Source organism: Siphateles boraxobius, unplaced genomic scaffold (genome assembly GCF_051911475.1).
Source record: "Siphateles boraxobius isolate OS27281-9 unplaced genomic scaffold, OSU_SipBor_1 25, whole genome shotgun sequence".
Taxonomy (NCBI): Eukaryota; Metazoa; Chordata; class Actinopteri; order Cypriniformes; family Leuciscidae; genus Siphateles; species Siphateles boraxobius.
The window spans coordinates 23,724,000-23,745,326 of NW_027508866.1; the positions used below are offsets into that span (position 1 = coordinate 23,724,000).

At 36.3% G+C, this 21,327-nt stretch overlaps 1 protein-coding gene across 1 annotated transcript in view; it reads left to right on the plus strand.

Annotated features, from left to right (window-relative positions):
• The first annotated feature begins 3,686 nt into the window (after nucleotides 1-3,686).
• musk (muscle, skeletal, receptor tyrosine kinase) overlaps nucleotides 3,687-21,327 on the plus strand; it is a 35,774-nt gene continuing 18,133 nt past the window's right edge. Inside the window, exons 1-6 of the mRNA XM_077243275.1 lie at nucleotides 3,687-3,902; nucleotides 16,519-16,645; nucleotides 16,810-16,961; nucleotides 17,172-17,299; nucleotides 17,436-17,577; nucleotides 18,361-18,485. Coding sequence (XP_077099390.1) covers nucleotides 3,830-3,902; nucleotides 16,519-16,645; nucleotides 16,810-16,961; nucleotides 17,172-17,299; nucleotides 17,436-17,577; nucleotides 18,361-18,485 — 747 coding nt within the window. The 5' untranslated portion in view covers nucleotides 3,687-3,829. The remainder of the gene's footprint in view (nucleotides 3,903-16,518; nucleotides 16,646-16,809; nucleotides 16,962-17,171; nucleotides 17,300-17,435; nucleotides 17,578-18,360; nucleotides 18,486-21,327) is intronic.

Here is a 21,327-nt window from a genome sequence, read left to right on the forward strand (position 1 = left end):
AACTCTTTAAGTTCTGTAGTTCAAACTAGCTACAAATTACTGTTGCTTACCTCCAGTTTGTCCAGTTATTACCCACGTCTTCCAAGCTGCGATGTAGCACCGTGCCTCTTTTATTAATTTGTTAAACAATGTTTTTGAAATAAACCTGTTTTTAATTTTCATTGATGACTAATTATTGCAGTGTTCGGACATATTATAGACTGTTAATATAATTATATGCCTATAATTCATTGTAGCCTAATCGATCTAAATGTTTTAGACAATTTTCAAAGAGGATCCTCATTGAAAATTGTCTAAAACATGTAGGTCGATTATAATGAATTATAGGCATATAATTATATTATTATTATTCCTCGAGGAGTAAGCTTCTATGTAATATTTTATTATCCTCACAGCGCATTGCGGCGATGTGCTGTGAAATTATTGCGTGGCAAATTAATTATAATAGCAGATCAATTTAATAATAAAATTAGCCTTCCCTAATACAATAATACTAATAATAATTTAATACATAAATTGGAAGTGCTAAATCATCTTGATATTGATAACTGATGCTTGTTTCGACAATATCTCTGGATACATGATATCGTCTACCAACCCAGCACGGGGGTTTATCGCACATATTTCACACGTATAGTGTGAGCAGTAAAGTCGCAGCACGATGATCAGACCGTATAGTGTGAGCACATACATCCTGAGCTTTGGCTTTATATCGCATGCGATCTACTCGTTCAGTGTGAGTAGATACCTTGCTGAAATCGCACAGACATCGCACAGTGTATGCCCGCCTTGACATTGGATGTGTATAAGTCAGAATAAAAATCAACAGCAATTCTTCTCATTTGATGAGAGTCATAGGTAACAACACCTACATCATTTTTTAAACCCACCATCAAATTTCTTTGATTAGTCTTTCGTACTAAATTGAAAAATAATTTTGTGGGTCCATCAATGTCTTTATTTATTTAGCATAAAACATGCTCTAACAAGGTCACCTTTTACTTTATCCTGCAATAAAGAATTTAACTGAAGCTTTTTCTCTGAAAGAGCAGTTTCCAAATTCAGTCCACTCCTTTCAGTCATTTTCTCCTCAATATCAGAGATCTCATTTTCCAAGTCCTGTATCCTGTCTTTAATGTCCTTTTTGAATATGAAGAATATTGCTGACAGAAAACTTTAATTGGCACTTTTCCAATATCCCACCATTGTTTTATATCATCATCATTTCCTTTTTGCATTTGCCATAAAATTCGCACAAAAAAATGTCTTGCAAAAGCTTCTTATTAAAATACCAATACAGACTCATTTTACTTTAATTTAAAATGACAAAATCCATTGTTGTCATTTTGTGATCTGAAGATACTCCATGAGATAGAAAGGGTAGAAAGAACAGCAGAAGAAAAGAAAAATACACACAGATACATACAAACCATAGTGTTCATTTAGCTTTTCCTCGAGCCCTTCTTTCATTCTCATTCCTTTTACCCTGTCGTATCGTCATTATATTCAGTACTTCTTAAGTCTGTACCGTTTCTGTTGCGATAACACATATAGTTGTACGTATTACGTACCCACACTATACAGAAGCGACAAAATGTTCCTTATCAGGGAAAAAAATCTCCTATATCTATACCTTTCTCCCTTTAGTTTCGTACAAAAAAGCATTTATCTGTTCTACAGAATACAAATTATCATCAGCTTTATAGAGATCTGACAAATCTGACAAACTCTCTTGACTCTATGTCATGACTTGTAGGCCTACACGATCAACTACACGTTGTTCTTCTACAACTGCTGCAGTACCATTTACACTACTACAACTCTGCTTTTCATTGTAAACATGGTTTAAGTTACTCACAACGCTCTCACTCACCTCCAATCCATTGTCCTTACTCGTCTCATCCACCGGAGCTCCGTCCAAGCCTGACTTTTCCTCTCCTTAATTTATCTGGAGAACTCAAAAACATGAACACTTGTCTCCAAAAAGACATCACATGTTTAAGCGCAGGATTTTTACCGTTTTAACCTCGCTTACCACTTTTCCGAATCTTGCAAGTTCTCTCACAATGACCTAATTTTCAATTAACGGAGGGACGTTTGAAATTATCACTTTCGTAGCCGGAGCAAACAGCGGAGTGGTATTAATGAATATATATTTCACCAACAAACCGTTCTCAATAACCTTGTTGACCAATGCTTCTGTTTTAAGAAAAACAACTGCGGCTTTATTCATTCTCGAAGCCGAGATGATATTTTCATAGCCTAACTGCTCACCAACCGCTATCAAAACATCTTCAACTGTAGCACTGGCCTCTGGCATGCACCTGAAACCATGGCGGACGGATAATGGCGTCCTTCCACCTGTGGACGCCATACCTAAGGCCAGGTGAACAGTGCAAAGCACGGCACGCTAGGCCTACTTACTAGAACCCTAAATTAATCTTTGCAAACAATAAAAAATAAAAATAAAGAAGAAAAAACACAAAAGAAAACGAAAAGAAAAAGAAAAAGACACATGATAGAACATGCTCTCACACACAACTCTCACTCCCAACGTGCACTCAGAGAGAGAGAGAGAGAGAGAGAGAGAGAGAGATAGAGAGAGAGAGAGAGAGAGAGAGAGAGAGAGAGAGAGAGAGAGAGAGAGAGAGAGAGAGAGAGAGAGAGAGAGAGAGAGAGAGAGAGAGAGAGAGAGAGAGAGAGAGAGAGAGAGAGAGAGAGAGAGAGAGAGACAAAATCCATTCAAACTAAAAGGTGATAACTACTGAAACTAGTAGAAATGTGCCTCAAGAAAAGAAGGTGTAATTTCTCATTTTGGCAGAACTGACTGAATTAAGTCAATTGACTCATGTACTTTCAGGATATTCTAAGTTCTATGCATAAAAAAACCTGTCAAAACAAGCACCACTTCAGAAGTGATAATTAGCAGATTGCATATTGTGCATTGTATGCACTCAGAATAACATTTTCTAATGCAAATAACCATAAAAGGCCAAAGAGCAGAGGATGGGGACATAAACAGTCACTTTGGGAAATGTCACTCTCCAGCTTAAAATAAATCAGTACATACAGACCAGTGAGCAACAGGTGGGTCCTTCCATACAAAGGCGGCTTGAATGCAAAGGCTGTGTCTGTCATGTTATTGCTATGATTGAGGGAGGGCAGGCGTGCGTTTCTGAGTGCCGTCCAAGTCACATAGAGAAACGCATAACTTCTCACACTGACTTTCAGTAAATATGATTTAGCAATATGATTCAGCTGTTAAAGTGAATTCATAACACAAGTCCAAAAGGAATTGTGTGGAATGTGCAAATACCACTAAAGTCTAATAAATAAACCTGTAAAGTGAAGTGAGGCATTTTTTTTTATTTTAAATATGAATTTATTTATTATGCAGTGTAGATCATATATGTAGTGATAGAAAGATATTTCTATATGCTAGTGATATTAGCTTAAATAGGGATTTATTTCCTACAAATACATTCATGCCATGAATTGTTCATGCTAAATCATATGAGGTCTGCATTTTGGCAGTACAAACATACAAACTACAACATATTCCCCTTATATAAAAATGGCATTATTGGTATTTTCTGGGCACTTTCTGTACCTCGTCCCACTCATATCACTGAAAGCATATCCAGCAGCTGGTTCTGTCTATCTTCAGCTAACCGCATGAGCACAGTGACTCGAACAGATCGCAGGCCTGTCTGCAGCACACACACACACACATACTGTACTATCTACAGGGACTTCATTTCACAGCTTTGATATGAGGCTGACAAATGGATTTTAAAGCTGATTCGAAGCAGAACGTTCTAAGGTGAACATGAAGGTCCTCAAAAACATTCCACTGATATTTTTTCTGGCATATTTCAGCCTGAGTGAAGGGATCCAGAGAGGTGAGTCATGGCTTCTCATTGTGAATAACTAACGTGTGTTGTGTAAGCATTGACAACATGGTGAACTAAGGCAGTTTGTTGATTATTGAGAAATTAGGATTAAAGATACGTTGAAGTGTGGGCACGCTAAATGTGAAAATACTCTTTGGAATGTTCTTCTGAAATCAAGCTGAATAACATGGAGTTATTCAAAAAAGTTCATATAATGGTGGAGTTGAATAACAAAAAAACAACAACAAAAAGAAAAAAAAAATATATATATATATATATATATATATATATTTTTTAACTCCATGCTATTCAACTCCATGTTATATATATATATATATATATATATATATATATATATATATATATATATATATATATATGTGTGTGTGTGCACTTTTTTACGGTTTAAAATCAATTTTGTATTAACCAGGTTAAAAGTTTATGTAAACAGTTTTTTTTTTTTTTGTCACGCTAAATTTGGTATTTGTCACAATAGAACCACAATACAAAAATGTAATAGCCGATTATTTGGGGGGGTATGTTTTTTTTTTTTTTTAACATAATGACACAATTTAATAAAATACACTGTAAAAATAGATGATCAATACATAATAACAACGTGTTTTTACATTGCTTTAAATAAGTTTAGCAATTTTCAACTTTTTTTATAAGTTGCACAAGATTCAACTCATTCAACTCAAGATTCAAGTCAGTTTAATGTCATTTAAGTTGAAATGACTTAAACATCTAAGTTGATTGTAGTTAATAATTTAAGGAAGCAACTTTTTGTTTAAAGTGTGTGAAATGTACATAAACATATAACGCACTAAGATATTCTATGCATGGCAATATTTACAGTAATGGATGAAGTGTCAAAAGGTTGTTATGAAAGGAGCTGTTTTTGACTCAGCCACTGTGCCTTGCTACAACATGTGCTGCTGTATTAATAATAGCAGTATCAATGCCCATTCATAACAAATACTTTGTGTCATCATAGATTAAAGCAGAGGATGAAAGATTCCAGCACGTTCGTTCCACAATATGCACACCATACCATGTTCAAGCGCTTCAAACCTTTTATTTTCAAATCAAGTCAAAGAAAACTCACATTTTTCTTTGCACCCACATTGAATAAACATTTATTATAGTCTGGTTTTCCTGACCGTTTGAGAGAAGCCATTACACACAGAGCAGAATTGTAGAATCATTTTCAGTGATCAATCTCAGAATCAATGACAGATGGGTGTAATTATCGATTTGTGTAATCATGATTTAAATAGTGAGGTCACGTCAAGCCTAAGCTATAATTTGTGACATATGGCTTTTGGTGAACCTTAAAGCATTGTGACCTCAAAGCTTTGAACCTCAATGTCTTCCAACTGGAAATGTGTATGATGATTTTGGATTCCAGATGGGGAAGATACACTGTACGCCCAAAGTTTTTTTTTTCCTAAGATTCATGCGGTTACTAATCGACATGTTAAAAATAACTTATGAGGTCATAGGTAAGGCATATTGGTTTTGGACAGCATGCTGAAATCAATTGCTCTACTTTTGAGATTGTTTAAATGTGGCATTGGTAATGTATTGGATGCATGTGGAATGCTATGCTTGCCAGATCTGGAATGTGTATTTCATATAGCCAGAAATACAGGGATGAAAATTTAATTTTCTTCCAATCGAACATATAAAAGAAGTGACACACAATTGCTTAAACTTGACCAAAAATGACTATAAAGAAAGTTTACTCTGACTTTCTAAAGCGATGGTTTTCAACAGATGGGTCGTGAATAGGGATAAGAATCATTTCATTAACAATTTTTTAGTACTTGAAGAATAATTGATAAGTAAAAAACATAACAAATATACTACACAAAACCAGTGCTATTTTTTGTAACAATACCATTTATTGACAAAGCTCTAATATGTAAAATATATTTTAAGTATTAAGTAGTTGCTGGTCTGTTCTGAATGCAATTGATAAAATAAAAAAATTAACATAGTTGGATAGTTGGATACATTGTCTAAAAACGGTAGAAGAAAACATTCCTCATGTCTTTTTGTTGTCGACGGCAAAAGTTGCATCTAATCAAACTTTATCTTATTCTGGAACAAATTCATTTGTTCCTTGGTACATTGACATACATTCATCCTAACAAACCATGAACTATGAAAGGTCAAAGGAAATAAGACCCAGCCTGTATTAATTGTAGGTTACATTCGGTAGCGTCGCCACTTAATGTCCACTTGGATCCTGGAACAAAATCAGTTGAGAACCACTGCTATAAATCACTCTCTCAATAGATGATGCCAAAATGCTATGCGATCAGATGGTTAGGTATAAATTTGATATTGACGTACACACTACCTCAGTCAAATTAATAGCATCAGTAGCTGTTCCACACCTCATCTGGCTGTCAGTGACCTGCGGAAGGAAAATAAATGTTCCTTCTCACCCTTTGCATACAGTACGTCTTTCTTGGGATTACACCCAATGTCATTCACACAATAAGGTACCGGTGAAACTGGACAATACTGATGTACAACACTACTGGAAGCAGCAATAAAAACTGCAGCAAAAGTAACCTAGACTAACATTCATTGCAAAATAAATCCTTAATGAAGACCTTTTAGGCACTTTCTCAAAGTATTGGTGTTTTTGGGCTCTAATAGAATAGGTTTTCATGCTTGAATGTTCATAAAACACATTATTTTTCCCCACATTTGACATTGTTGAAGCACCTCTCTTCCCTGTCTGACTTTAACGCTGGGTTTTCCCGAGTTGGTTAACGGGGAAACACGGCTCTGTTTAGCTCCTGTCTCTGTGAAGCTCCTCTTTCTGAAAAGTATACAATGTGCTCTGATTGGTCAGCTGGACCGGTGTGTTGTGAGTTACTAACGCAACTCAAGCAGACCGTGCCCCTTTATTTTTACATATGCCTTGGGCAGGAATTATTTAAATGAATAATATTGTGACACTTTTGTTCCCGGAAGAAAACTCAAGACTACAATGGAGGCTTTTCAGGGAGTTCAGAAACAGTGACACTGATATACAGAATAACCCCGCTGGACTTTGTACTTTAAAACCTTTTTCATGCACAAACAGCAACATTACACACTAAAGAAAGATGAACATGTAAAATAGCATAATAGTTCATTAAGACTTTCCCCGATTTTATCATTGAAGTAAAATTAGATTTTGCCATCATTCCAGTATATTTTCCTAAAAAAAAGTATTTAATATTTTGTATTCAATATAAGTATTTGGACACTTGAGGCACTTAACTATTTGTCAGATAACAAATTATCAAAGTAGATGGCATCGGCTAACAAATGATACTAGACCTTTTCTTAAATGGATGAAAAAATAACAGTTCATTGAAGTAATTTGTCTACATCAAAATGGATAAGCAAAGAGTGAGACTGTTACACAAAACCGTAATCAGCATCTTAAGTTGCTAACAGGGATGATGATGTCCTTGGATGCTCTTGCGAGGAACAGGTGATATATCCGCTGATTCACACTTGGGAAATTGACAGGTTGTGTTCCAGCAGAGTGCTAATGCATCCCCGTGAGAAAACGCAGCCGACAGCAAACAAGGTTTGCATAGTCATGGTGTAAATTAATGAGGCTCCAGCTTAACCGCTATCACTCATCTGCATACAAGACAGATAAGACCCTTAAAAAGACAAGAACTTTGCATTCCCTCCTGAAAAAAAAAAGTTTGAACCAACCTAAAGTGCTCAACTGGTCTCCCGGAATGTTTTTAGAGGAGTTTTATTGCGACAGCAGACCTTAATGTGAGGCCAGGAGGCCGACAAGTTTAATTCTTGTTTTGCTAGTTAGCTATGCCCTGTTAGCCCCTGCTAGTAGATGACGTACCTACACCTCCTGGTTCCCAAAAACATCTTTCTCCACTGATGACAATTCAAGGAAACATGCCATGACAGTTACACAATTGTCCGATGGTTCACTTTAGATGTTCTACTAACTATAAGTAATTTTGCAACTATGCTATTATGTCAACTTGCAGACATCAGATTATCAGTAGACTGTCTGCTTAATATCTGCTAACACTTTATTGTGATGCTCCTCAACAGACACTATACTGAGTATAAGTAACTTTGCAACTACATGTCAACTTATTCTACTAACCTGAAAATTAAAACCTAACCCTAACCTAACAGTCTACTATGGTCTACTAATGCTCTAATGAGAGTTAGTTTGCATGTTGTTGCCAAGTTATTTACAATAAGTAGAATGTCTAAAGTGGATCATCACAATAAAGTGTAACCAACTAGCATTAAATCCAGATGACTGAAAGAGCAAAACAGTGTTATTTTTAAAATATTAAAAATCATTATTTCAATCATTAGTTGAAATAAACAAATACATATTAGATTAGAAACGAGAAATGTTGTTTTGGCAACTAACTAAAATAATAATTTTAAATTGAAAGAATCTAGTAAAATGACTTAATTCAACTGAAATAAAAATAAATTCAAGCTGAAAAGACATTTTAAAACAACCAACAATAAGTAAATAAAAATGACAAAAGCACCAAAACGTAAACTAAACTTGAAATGAAAAAAAGTTACCTAAAAATGTGAAATGTTGTCTTGGCAATTATCTGAAATAAGTTTAAATTTAAGTACTACAATTACTAAAAACTAAGTTACTTAAACTTAAACTAAAATGAAAATGAAAATAAAACATAAAAGCTAATTAAATTAATAATAAATACTATAATAGTATATAAATAATACTCCAGTCAAAACACTCACCACACTCTCCCAGCTAGTAAGGTGCTGAGAGCTGTTTTTCTAGTCAGACAATACAAAAGGTCTGCACTAAATAGTAATAAAAAATAATTTATTGACTTAAAACAGAAGATACAAACATTTCAGCTGTTCTGCCTTCATCAGTGTAACAATTCACAATTCACTCAGTGATTATATTAGGAACATTAAAGATCATCATGTGATAATCAAGTAGCTTAATTGATTGATTCACAGTTCAACTCCATCTGAAACAACAGATAAATGCAATGGGAACAAAGGCACATCATGCAATACATGCTGTTCATATTGCACCCAAAGAGAGAAAGAGAGAGGGGAAGTTAGCGCATTGTTCTCTCTCTAATAATATAACAAACTGAAATTAGCACAAGCGTCATATATGTGGACCTGTGATAATTACATTAGTGAGCACAGTATAGTGGATCCATTTTGGTCCAGTTTCTGAATGTGAGAGGAGCTTATGACCTTGAAAGGGGATATTTGGAAAACGAATACAGTTTTGTTTGTTTTTATTTCCGGAAAATTCTGGCGGGTTAAGCTATTCCTATTTATCTTGTCGTATTTTCCTTTGAAGAAAAGAAAAAAACATACAAATCAAGTGTGATTGCAAAAGAAATGAGAAGACGAGAAGTTCCTGGAGTTAAAGTGTCTTGAAGTAACAGTGCCAGACTAAACAATACAACTCCAGCTAAAACATTTATTACAAGACAGACAGGGAAGTACAATAAACTGACCACAGATTTTATAGTGAATGTTGTTTTAATGACTCTTAAAACAAATATTATGTAACACAAAGAGTCAATATTTCAGAACTAAAACTGTGATATCCAGAGGCATACATTTACAGTTTATGTAAAATGGCTTTAACACGAATAATAGTAAAGGGCTGATCTTGCTGTAATTAAAATTAGACTAAATATTACTTTGTGAACCTAACATTCATGTAATACACAACCATTGGTTCTGTTCCAAAACCTGAGCTCTCTAGTTACATAAATAGGCAACATGAAATGAAATGGACCCTTATTAGTGACTACATACTACCCTACATAGGCCACAACTCCATGTGACAAACAAATAGCAGTACTCACAAAGAGACTTGACACAACACATTTCAACAGTCTGGTGTTAGTTAACATGTTACTAAGCTGAAAAGGTAGTACTTGTGAACTTAAACATACATAGCACACACATGTTCATTTCTAACACTATTTAATTTTGTTAATATTTTACATATTAAATTCACTATGAGCATGTTTATAATAAGAATTGCTCTCAATAGCCCCATTACAAAAAAATTAAAAAAAAAGTGTGCTATCATTATACTTCTTTTAAACTAAAAAATGAGAAAATATACTTTCAGTCTACTTTTTTATGTACCTCACAGAAATATACTTTATGTACTTCTTAGAAATATACTTATAATTACACTTAAGTATGCTTGACTTATACTGACAGACATTATTGCCTGGTTCAGATTACACGATTTTAGCCCGATTTTGGCATGATCCGTTTGACGCAGGGTGTCGTGGGGATTCGTAAACGACAACGGGCGTCGGGACGCAATATTCGATCTTATCATCTTGTATAGTGTGTCATAGTGGGCGACAACCTACGTCGCGTCTGCGATGCTTCACGACATCAAGACAAAAAGACTAGCATGTTTAATTTTTTTAACGGTCGTCCACGACGGGTTCCGTCACATGTATGAGGTTGACCAATAGGAGCACAGAAGCTTTTCCATACACAACTTTCAAAAATGGCGAAACGAAAGAGAGACGATGGTGCTACTAGGTGGAGTTATGACATGGAGGAAAGAAAACAATATTTTACCTCAAGTTCTCTTTGGAGGATTAACAGCCCATACTGTCCTCTTCGAGCAATCCAGGAACGTGTCCATTCTGAACACAGGACAGCCAATACAACACTCACCGCTTCATCCATTGTTTGTTTACGTTCGTTTCCGGAAGTCACTCGCTACTAGTTTCGCCTTCTCAATGACATCACGCGCGTCGTTAAAGACGGCACGCGATGACTGGTCAGGAAGCAACGTGTAGTCTGACATGTTTCTTGTCCACCACACGACAAGATTTTAGGAGTCAAAATCGCTTAATCTGACACAGTGACTATCGTAACAGACAAAAAATCGTGTAATCTGAACCAGGCATAATATATTTGACCTATACAGTACTTGTACTCAATCTTTTGATCAAGATGTACTTAAAACCCCTTAAAGGTACAATATGCAAGGATTTTTCACCACCAGGGGTCGCTAACCTCTTACAATAACAAAGGCGTATACTGATGACGTATATTCCACATTAAGCTGAATTATGGATCTTGTCGTCAAGCTGATGGATCTTTTATGGATGAGTGAATACATTAATGTTTTAACATGACTGTGGTATGAAGCAGGGCGCGATTGCTAGACGTATATCAGCGCCACACACAACGCGAGTCCTGCGGATATAAAAGAATAAGGACATTTCATTCTGCCGAACTACACGCAAGTGCTGAATTAATAGTCACACAGGTCAGTTTATTAGACAAATCAAACTTGAGGTAACGCAGCGCTGTTTCACTTGCTCTGACAGTTACACTATCACACTAAACAGCATTTGAGTGTGTTGAATGTTGTTAGTTAGGTTGTGTGTTAGCTGTATGAGACTAAGTACGTTAAGCTAGATCAACATTAGAGTAATATACAGATCATATTCTAACATTTCATCATGTTGAACTAAATAACATTGATAACATTTGTTTTATGTACATTTGCTCACCTGTCTAAAAGTACATGCAACACTCGCGTCTCTGTCAAGTCGAAGTTAGTCGCAGACGTGGAGCTCTCGGCATCTCGAAAGATGATGATCTTCGTTTTAGTCCTCTTTTTGTCTCAAAGTCTGCTTGCCATAGTCCAAAATGTTTGAACAAAACAACAACAGCGTGAGCGTCCTGCTAGGCAGGGCCAGTTGTCAACGTCTGTCGCCATGGTTACTATGGCAGTAGGAGGTCAAACCTGGCGGAAACCGAGGGTAACGCGGATATGACGTCATTGACTGGCGACTCCTCACCCCTGCTCACACGCCCCGTTTCCTTGGTTAAAATCGCAATTTTGTCACGATTTACAAATTGTTTGAAACATTTGGGATATTGTAAGTAATCAACTAAACAAAATATATAACATTTTGGATATTTTACTGCAAAAATCCTACATATTGTACCTTTAAGTGCCCCCCCCCCCCCCCCCCCCTTGATAATTGACATTAAAATGCACTATACAAACTTAAATGGTTGTAATTCAAGAATGCTTTGGAATATAGACCATAAGTTTGGTCTTATTTTAAAGAAAACAATCAGCAGATTATTACTGAAGTGAAAGCAATATACTTTATTAATATTTTTTTTTATATAAAATATTTTTTTCACAAAATATTTTTTTACTATAAAATTACTATGAAATGAAAGCTATATATCTAACCAAGTTGTGTTCCAAATTTAAAGATGATATCACAAAAATTGAAGTTCCCATGAGATTTTGTTTTAGGCATTATACCAAAAATAGCCACCGGGTGCCATTGAATTCCATTGAATTTAATTGCATGGATTCTGCCATAACAAATTAATACATTTCTATCCAAATATCACTTCTGTCACTAAATTTGGAACCTTGAGACTCAGACCTTTCTGACAATATGTTTTTTCAAGATAAGAAAAGGTTTTGATAATAAATTATGAAAGATGATGCACAAAAGGGGATGGGCCAAATAAAAAAATATCGTTTCTATGGTAAAGCAACGTCCAATTTCAAAATGGTTTTCATAGGATGAATTCTGAGTTCGTAAGCTTTCAAATGATACATAATTTATTTATGATAACTACTAAAATATGATAATATATATATATATATATATATATATATATATATATATATATATATATTATACTTTTTAGAGGACTTTTTACTTTACTTTTTAAAATATTATTTGATCTTTTTTTATTGACAAATACTAGATTATGTTTTATTATGAACTTTTAGCATTAAAAACCAAAGTTTCAATTATTAAAAGTGTGTGCGTCGACTTTTTGTGACAAAGGTCAGAAACTCATGTAATGACGTCGATTTTTTAAAGCGCACTCTTGTTAAAATTCATATATTACTGTTCATACATAATTTGTAAGAAAAAAACAGTGCTAAAATATCTATTTAGGAGTCTTAGACCTTTCCAACGATATATAGCTTGTCATAATTAAATTAGGATTTAATAGTAATACTTTTGAAGTAAAATTATTTGTCCCGCTAGCGGGACAGTGACAGTTAAAGGAGTATAATTAAGTATTCTAAGTATACTTGGCTTGTTGTTGTGTTTACGGAGTGGGGTAAGAAAAAAACAATAATGCTTAAAAAAATAATAAATAAAAAATGTTTTTTTTTTTTTTTAGAAAAGAAGACTTAATAGCTTATGTCATTTTGCGCCTTAAGTTAATGTATCTTGATTAATAATGTTTAGATATTTGTATTTTAAAACAAGACAAAACTAAGTCTTGAAAATCTGAAGCATGTGTGCCAAAGCACCAATTAAATTGGCCTTTGAAGTAGTCAAGCGACGACCTATAAGCGAGTAAGTGAGACTATAATATAAATAGTTGCAAAAATATACATTATCAGGTTCAGGGGCGTCATGCAAGCCAAAATTCTGTGGGGGCACAATCTGAGATGTTGCAATTGTTTTCTGACGGGTGATATGGATCATGTTAGGAGGGGTCAGGGGGTTTCTGCCCCTGAAAATTTTTAAATTCTGGCTGCTATACATACCATTTCATTGCAGTTTGGGAGGGACAGAAATACCTTATCGGAGCTAGCAGCAACCCTCCTCTATCTGAGGACTAAGTTAAAGTATGTATTTGGTAAGTTTATTTAAAAGACAGGTTGATGAAAGAACTGTAAGCTCAAATTCAAAATTTAAGCTTTTGAAGTCTACTTCATTAAAGCATTTTTACACACACACTTACTGTACACTTAGGCCTACTACACATGATTTTAAAAACAGTACCATTGCAGTTTTTATGTTATGATTTTAAATTGGTATGTGACCTAAGAACGATCTTACATTAAAGGTACATAAAAGTGCTGAGGTCTGACTTTGTGGGGCTCTGAAATTAAGTTACTTCAATATGAATATGTGATGAAGGACTTTGAAAGAAGTTTGACAGATTTCAGTGCTGAATAAGGTTAACACTACCGTTTATATTTTATTTTATAGTTAAATGAGCACATGAGAGAGAGGCTGACTGCTACACTTTCATGCACTCTAAGCCTACATCACGATAGCTTTCGAATGGGTAGCCTATCTTTTTTCACTGCATTTGAATTAGCTGCCTGATCCGTGAAGAACCATGAATAACAGTCTATGGGAGAAACATCAAGTCGATGCCTTGATAACGTTAGGTTGGATTTTGCAGTTAGCCTACAACAAATTTTACACCCTCGTTACTATGAACTGAAAACAATTGAACCAGCTGGAGACTTTGACACAAGACAAAACAGAACAGATGTTTCAAAACCGATCAGATAACGTTACTATGGCTTATTGGCTTTGTATGGCAGGCAGTAACAGTTAGCCAATTAGTTTACGGTTAGACTAGGCTAGCTATCGATAATGTTACACTGACACAACTTAAGTTAATGCTCTGAATTCGCAGAATAATATCATCCGATAACTAATTCAATGCCGATTTGTTGCTTTGCCCACTTACCACTTCAAGACCTGTAAAACATTGCCAGCTCAATGTGCGAGATGAGTGAGTTGCTTGAACATACACAGCAAAGATTCTAGAGCGCTACGCGCGTAGCACTCTAGATTTGATATACACAGACACCATATTAGGAAAAAGGGGCGGGCTGATGCTGACCGATTTATTACACATCCAGAAGAATACATTTGAGTCGTTATAGGCTCTGGTAATTATGGAGCATAATAGGAATAAAGTTGTGACAAAAAAAATTATCAGGGAGGAAAATCTGAGGGGGCACTTTGAATGGGCATGACACCACTGATCAGGTTCTAATGGTCTGAAGGAAGACGCCCAGATGTGTGTGAAGTATGGCAAAGTGACGCAGTGTCTCGTTCCCTTTCTAAGGGAACTGGGGTTGCACCTTCGGCCTTATCATGAAGCTGAAGTGGGCGGCAGGGGACTATATAATTCGCACCCCATCTCGCAGACCCTAAAAGCACCCCAAACTAGGGTAACAAATACAAAATGGAACTAAATGGCTAGGATAGAAAAACTTATCTCTCTCAACTGCCTGCTCAACCATCAGTCCTCCTAATAGGAGACGTACGAGGACTTCAGAGGATCTTGCCCAGAAGGGCAGTTGATGACAAATGGAGCTGAATGTCAAGTCAACATCCTCACACCTCAACTTCAAACACATCCGACTCCATTACTACATTATCAGGCAGACCGGAAGAGGCTACAAAGGGGCCTTCCCAAGTCCATCCCTAGAACTCCCAAGATAAGACTGATAAAGGGAATTTCCCGTCCCAGATCTGTCCGCTAACTTAACCTGCGATCCCTGCAATCTTAATCTTCGAGCTGTTGGCCACTGAACCCAAACCGCTGGGTGCAGATGCCAGGCTCCCATCATCATTAAAGGGTTAGGTCACCCAAAAAAGAAAATTCTGTCATTAAATACTCATCCATGTAATTCCAAACCTGCAAGACCTTCATTCATCTTTGGAAATCTGAGAGCTTTCTGTTTGTTGAATTGTTGAATAAAGTTGTAATTTTGGGGGGAGGGTTTGTGCACAAAAAGTATTCTTGTTGCTTCATAACAATGATGTTGAACTACTGGTTTGGAACGACATGAGGATGAGTAATTAATTACCTAATTTTCATTTTGGGTGAATTATCCCTTTAAAGAGAGCCTGGCCGAAATAGAGCTTTTTTAGCGTGAAATGCTCACCTCATCTCTCAAGAGTCGAACGCATTTGCTCTTCTCCCAAACAAAGGACGCCCAAGTCATGTGTATCGTCCTCTGTTAGAAAGCGTCTGCACGGAGACACACATCTTTTAATTTGTTTGCTTGCCATAATAACTCCCAACCGATGGAATCTAAGACAAGTGACTCAAATGTCCAACAAAGCGGCTTACTGAAGACAAAGAAGCTGATGACATACGTCCGTGCATCTATCTATAGTCTTTAAAAAACGTTTTTGTTAGTGTAACGAGACCTAAACTCCACTCTGCCCTCAGTCACTGAGGGGATGTGTTTCTTATCAGTTGGATTTATTCTTAGGATAACATCAGCACTACTTTCTCACAGTTATTTCCATCAGAAGCTTGCTCTCCCTCCATTACCCTCTCTGAGGTCAGAGGTGTGTTATGTGTGCAGAGCAGCTAGTGTTCAGAATGTCAAATATATTGTAGTGAGAAGGTAGTTTCACAACAGTTACAATGTCTGATTTATTATTATTTAGGGTCAAATTATAAAAAAAGCATGTCTTGTAAGCCTGTCCTATTTTCAGAACACGATTAATGAATGATGAATAATCACACACATTACACACACACAATTGTTACACATTACATGTTCTTACAATAGTAATACCAGTAAATTTTGAATAATTACACGAAACTAACCTTAAACCTAACCCTATAGTGAGTGCATGTTGTTAATTAATATTACTTAGTACTTAAGTCTTAAATGTAATTGTTACACAATTGTAACCAAAAACCTCTTTGTATACAGTAATTTAACATTTCATTATGATTTATATTGGCAATCAATATGATTGAAAAATCTATCTTTTGTTCTCTATTTCAGCACCCAGAATCACAACATTGCTTGAGACAGTGGATGCCTCTCTGGATCATAATGCTACTTTCATCTGTGAGGTTGATTCATACCCTCAAGCCGATATTTCATGGACACGGAATAATTACCCAATACGGTTAGAGCTTCCTTAGTAATAAATTTGATTATTATCCTATGCCATCCGTAAAGTAAAAAAAAAAAAATCTCCAAATCAAACTTTAGAGGTTTTAGAAGAGACCTTGGCAAAGTTCCACACCAATGTTTTGTGAAGTATGTTCAACATGTACTTTTTGAATGCAGGTATTACGATTCCAGATACATTATACAAGAAAATGGCCAAATGCTGATCATTCCCAATGTAAAGGATCTGGACAATGGAGAATACTGCTGCATTGCTAACAATGGAGTTGGAGAACCAGCCAAGAGCTGTGGAGCTTTACAGCTGAAGATGAGTATGTTCAAATACTCTCATAACTCATACCATAACTACTTAGAGCCCTGCTTATTCAATGCTTGATTTATGAATAATCCACATTTTAGGTGGAAATGTTTGAATTTTAAAATTCTAATAGAATATCAAAAATTTTTATCTGTTGCTTTTTATGCATTGCTTTGAGTTAAGTATGAGGATCAGTCCCATGAACCTTTTATTATTTTTTCAGAGCCGCAAATCAAAAGACACCCTACTGACATGACATTGGTTGTGGAGTCCAAAGCAGTGTTGCCATGTTTAGCATTAGGATATCCCAAACCAGAAATATCCTGGATTAAAGAAGATGATTTGATTAAGGTAAATGAAACGACTTGACTTACTTCGTAACATACAATTTTCTTCTCAGTATGTATTTATTTATTGGGTCCGTGTTAATATGGTTTTCAATCATTGTGTGTTTTCTGAACATCTCCATCATTCATGTGTCTTGTAGGTAAATAGTCGTACATCAGTTTTGGAATCTGGCTCCCTAAAAATTAACAACATCAAGAGAGAGGACGCTGGACAGTATCGCTGTGTAGCCAGAAACAGTTTTGGAATCGCTTACTCCAAACCAGTCACTATTGAAGTACAGGGTATGTCATAAAATAGCTCTGATCCTCATTCAAGTATTATTGTGCTATTCACGTTTTCTAATGCAATAACATTCAGACAAATTAAGAATGACTTAAGTGTCCAAGTGTACTTTTTGGGTCACTTTATGTTTGTAGGTCGATGACATAATGCTGGCTTTCTAATCTATTTTTATTCATTTGTTTTTATTTATTTATTCCTCTCTATTATTTTTCCCTCACAAATGCATTAAAATTTACAATCAGTGTCTTTACAACACCTCTTTCATGAAGAGCATATTTAAATGTATGTATTAAAATTCATTCTTTCATTTTTGGAAGGCATAAAGTGAAAAATGGCAGGGTGATACAGCTGTCTTGATATCAAAATGAAATAAAATGCCTCATAATGACAAGGCAAAGTTAGTTCACATGTTGTGACAAAACTCAAAACTTTTTTATTTTTTGCTAATTATTCATGATATTTGTACAATATATATATATATATATATATTACTTAAAATGTTTTAATCTAAAACTTAAAAAAAACATGGTATATTTTTACAATCTGCTAATATTTGATTATATTTAAGTTAATGCTTATACTGTACCACATCACATTTTTATTAACATTATTGGAGATGATTGATTATATATGATTGATGTTTTTCAAGAAAATTCTTTTTTTTAATTTTTATTATATGAAACCAACATGTATACAAAGCATACATTTCTAAGAACTTGATATGTGTTTTAAGCTTTTTAAAATATTTTCTGTTTTCTAATTTGACATTGTCTCTCTCATAGCTCCTGCCAAGATTCTGAAAGTTCCCAAGGAGAAGAAAGTTCAGATCGGATCAGAGGTTACATTAGAGTGTAATGCCACTGGCAACCCAATCCCATCTATAACTTGGCTTGAAAATGGCAATACGGTGAATCTTCTACTTTATAAGATCCTCTACAGTCATTTTTCTCTCTCCTCCCCAGCTTTCCTCTCCACCTTTCTCTTGCTCTTCATGTTTGCTTTGGCTCTATGAAACAAATTAATAGTACTTTCATCTCAACTTACTGGAACAGAGAGCAGAGCTCATTCATGTTAAATATCAGACGGCATATCTCAAATGTGCAGCCAGTAAAATGATGGGAGGCCTGCGTTCTGTAAATGCTTTCGTCGGTGTCACTATTAACAGGATTCAAACTACAATCATTCCTCAGGGCACTGATCAGACCTCAGCAATAAAGTTTAAGCCATATCAAGATCAAGAAAAGAATTCAAAACACCTCTGCACTGTTATCATTATTTGGGATCGTTTTTGGATGTGGATTTTGGTAGACAGAAACAAAGGGAACCCGAAAACTGATTAGCAGTCTTACATGAAGATATTGTCTGCAAACAAGCGTTTAAGTCTTTAAATCCTGAAGAGTTCAAGATTCACATTTCTCAGGCTTCTGTCAGGGGGTGTAAAGAGTAGATCTGAACAAGCTGTGCTCTCTTTGTTTTCATTTGGATACTGGCAATCATATTTTAATACTTCTTTTTAGATATGCGTAGATAAATATTGGTTTGGCTAAGCGACGGTGGTTGAAACTTATATTTTTTGGCATGATATGTAACAACAGTGTGAGCAGTAAAGAAATAAGAGACTAACCTCTCGGGTGAGGTTGTATAAATGCAGAAGGGTTTAACTCTTGACTGCCCAAATAATCTATTTACTGTAAATCTGACTATACTATTCACCCTCTTGTGTTTTGTTTTTGTTTTGAATGATATTCTCATTGATGGGACCGTGCTTGTTGCTTTACTTGCTTTTCTGTTGAAGATTTTTGTTGCAGAATGTATTCAGTTGCACCAGTATGTGCACACTATTTTCTTCCATGCTTGTGAAAAAAAAAAATCCTTTTGTGTGGACATGTTCCCTATTGAAACAGGAGTACCCAATACTGGAGTCTATAGCACTTTTGGAGCCTGCAGGTGTCTGAAGCACAAGTTCAAAAGCAACAATATCATTGGCCGACAACAGCCCAAGACGTCACTACCGGTGTGCCCCTTGAGTACCAGAGACGCCTGTAGTATACGTCATCAACTTCTTTGTCTGAAAGAGACGTAAGCAGGCAAGCCAGAACCCTTGTTCTTTCTCAGGGAACAAGGCTTTTGTAACTGAGAACATGGAAACATGCACTGCGTCTGACCAGACGCTATGGAGAACAAAAATCCACTATGCCATGCTGAGGGGAATGACTGAGTGATTGGCTGTGACTAAGCACTCAAATAAGGACTTGACAGACTTAGATGCCAGAGTCAAAAAATACCCAAACTCAGGTAACCGGTGGACTATCAGTGACACTATTCCTTACGGCCACCACCCAAGCGTCATACCCTATGCAAGGTAAGTGCTCGTCCCAAGGGTAGAACTCAAAGGTCTGGTATTGCTAGCCATATATATTAGATGTTACCTATTAAAGGAATACTGGCTCAGGGAGTAAGTCAATTCCCTAGCCTGTCACTATCACTAGGGGGAGCAAGTTCTACCCCTAGACACCCCAGGGAAGCTAAAAAACGTTCTACCTCAGTAGAAAGGTGCTCACGCCCTGTCTGACTACAGTCACAATCTGAAAGAGACCAGCACTCCCGAAGGTGCTTGACATTGAGAAGGGACGCAAAAAGGCAAAAAGCCACTTCTCATTGGAGCTCAGAGATTGGTATATTGGGGGAGCAGAGGACTCAGCATGACAACATTGGTAGTGAGGGAAGTACCACTCATACTCAACCCAAAATAATTGCTTTCCAAGGGGAGCTCTCAAAGTGCGAGTTATACTAAGACTCAATATCGCTGTCTAGAGAATGTGATTCCAGATGTCGGACCGAGCTCATGCAAGGGGAACTGAGGAGTGAGGACACTGCTTAAAGACCCTAAACAGTAGAAAATGTCAACTCTATGCTCAACCCTGAAGAGCTGCTGATCAAGGGGAACCAGCGGAGAGCTAGCTACAACTACTCAAGAAACAGCAGTCCTGTGCGAAGATCTTAAGACTCCAGTACTCCTGAAGGTGCCCTACAACAAAAATGGTTCACAAACTGGTGCAAATATCCCTTGTCGGGTTCTAGAGACCGTACTGAAAGGAATCCCAGTAGTGGGGAAGGGTTCAACTCCACACTTAACATTGAGGACCCGCTAACTAAGGGGAGCTTGCAGAAAAGCGCAGCTACACTACTAAACATAGCTTTACTGGAAATGGAATTCCAGGAATCACACCAAGTTCTCTCACAGGGAGGGAGGACACTCACTGAAATAAAACCCCAGTATTGGTAAAGGGTTCTACTCCACACTGAATATTGAAGACCGACAAATCAAGGGGGGCCCAAAAAGTTCTAGCTACAACCACGCAAAATCACCATCTAAACCAGATCTACAACCCAGGAAACTCAAAAATCTCCAAAATCTCAAGATTCCAGCACATTCCAAAGGAGCCTTACAACAAAAAGGGTTTGTGAATCTGGGGGAGGCAGCTTCGACCCATTGAACTTAAAAGGAGCTTTCTGCTTAGGGGGCCCAATATCTTGGGGAGGCAGCTTCAACCTTATTACTGTGAGGGAGCTTCCTACTTAAGGGACCCAACCTCTGGGGGAGACAGCTTCACCTTGAAAACAATCAAGTGCTAAATGGCTTTTTAGCATCAGCCAGTATAGAAACAGAAAAATGGAAAATACTGACTTACAGCTTGTTCCGCTATTTGTGGCACTACGCTTTGAGAAAAATGGTATTAAGTTAATGG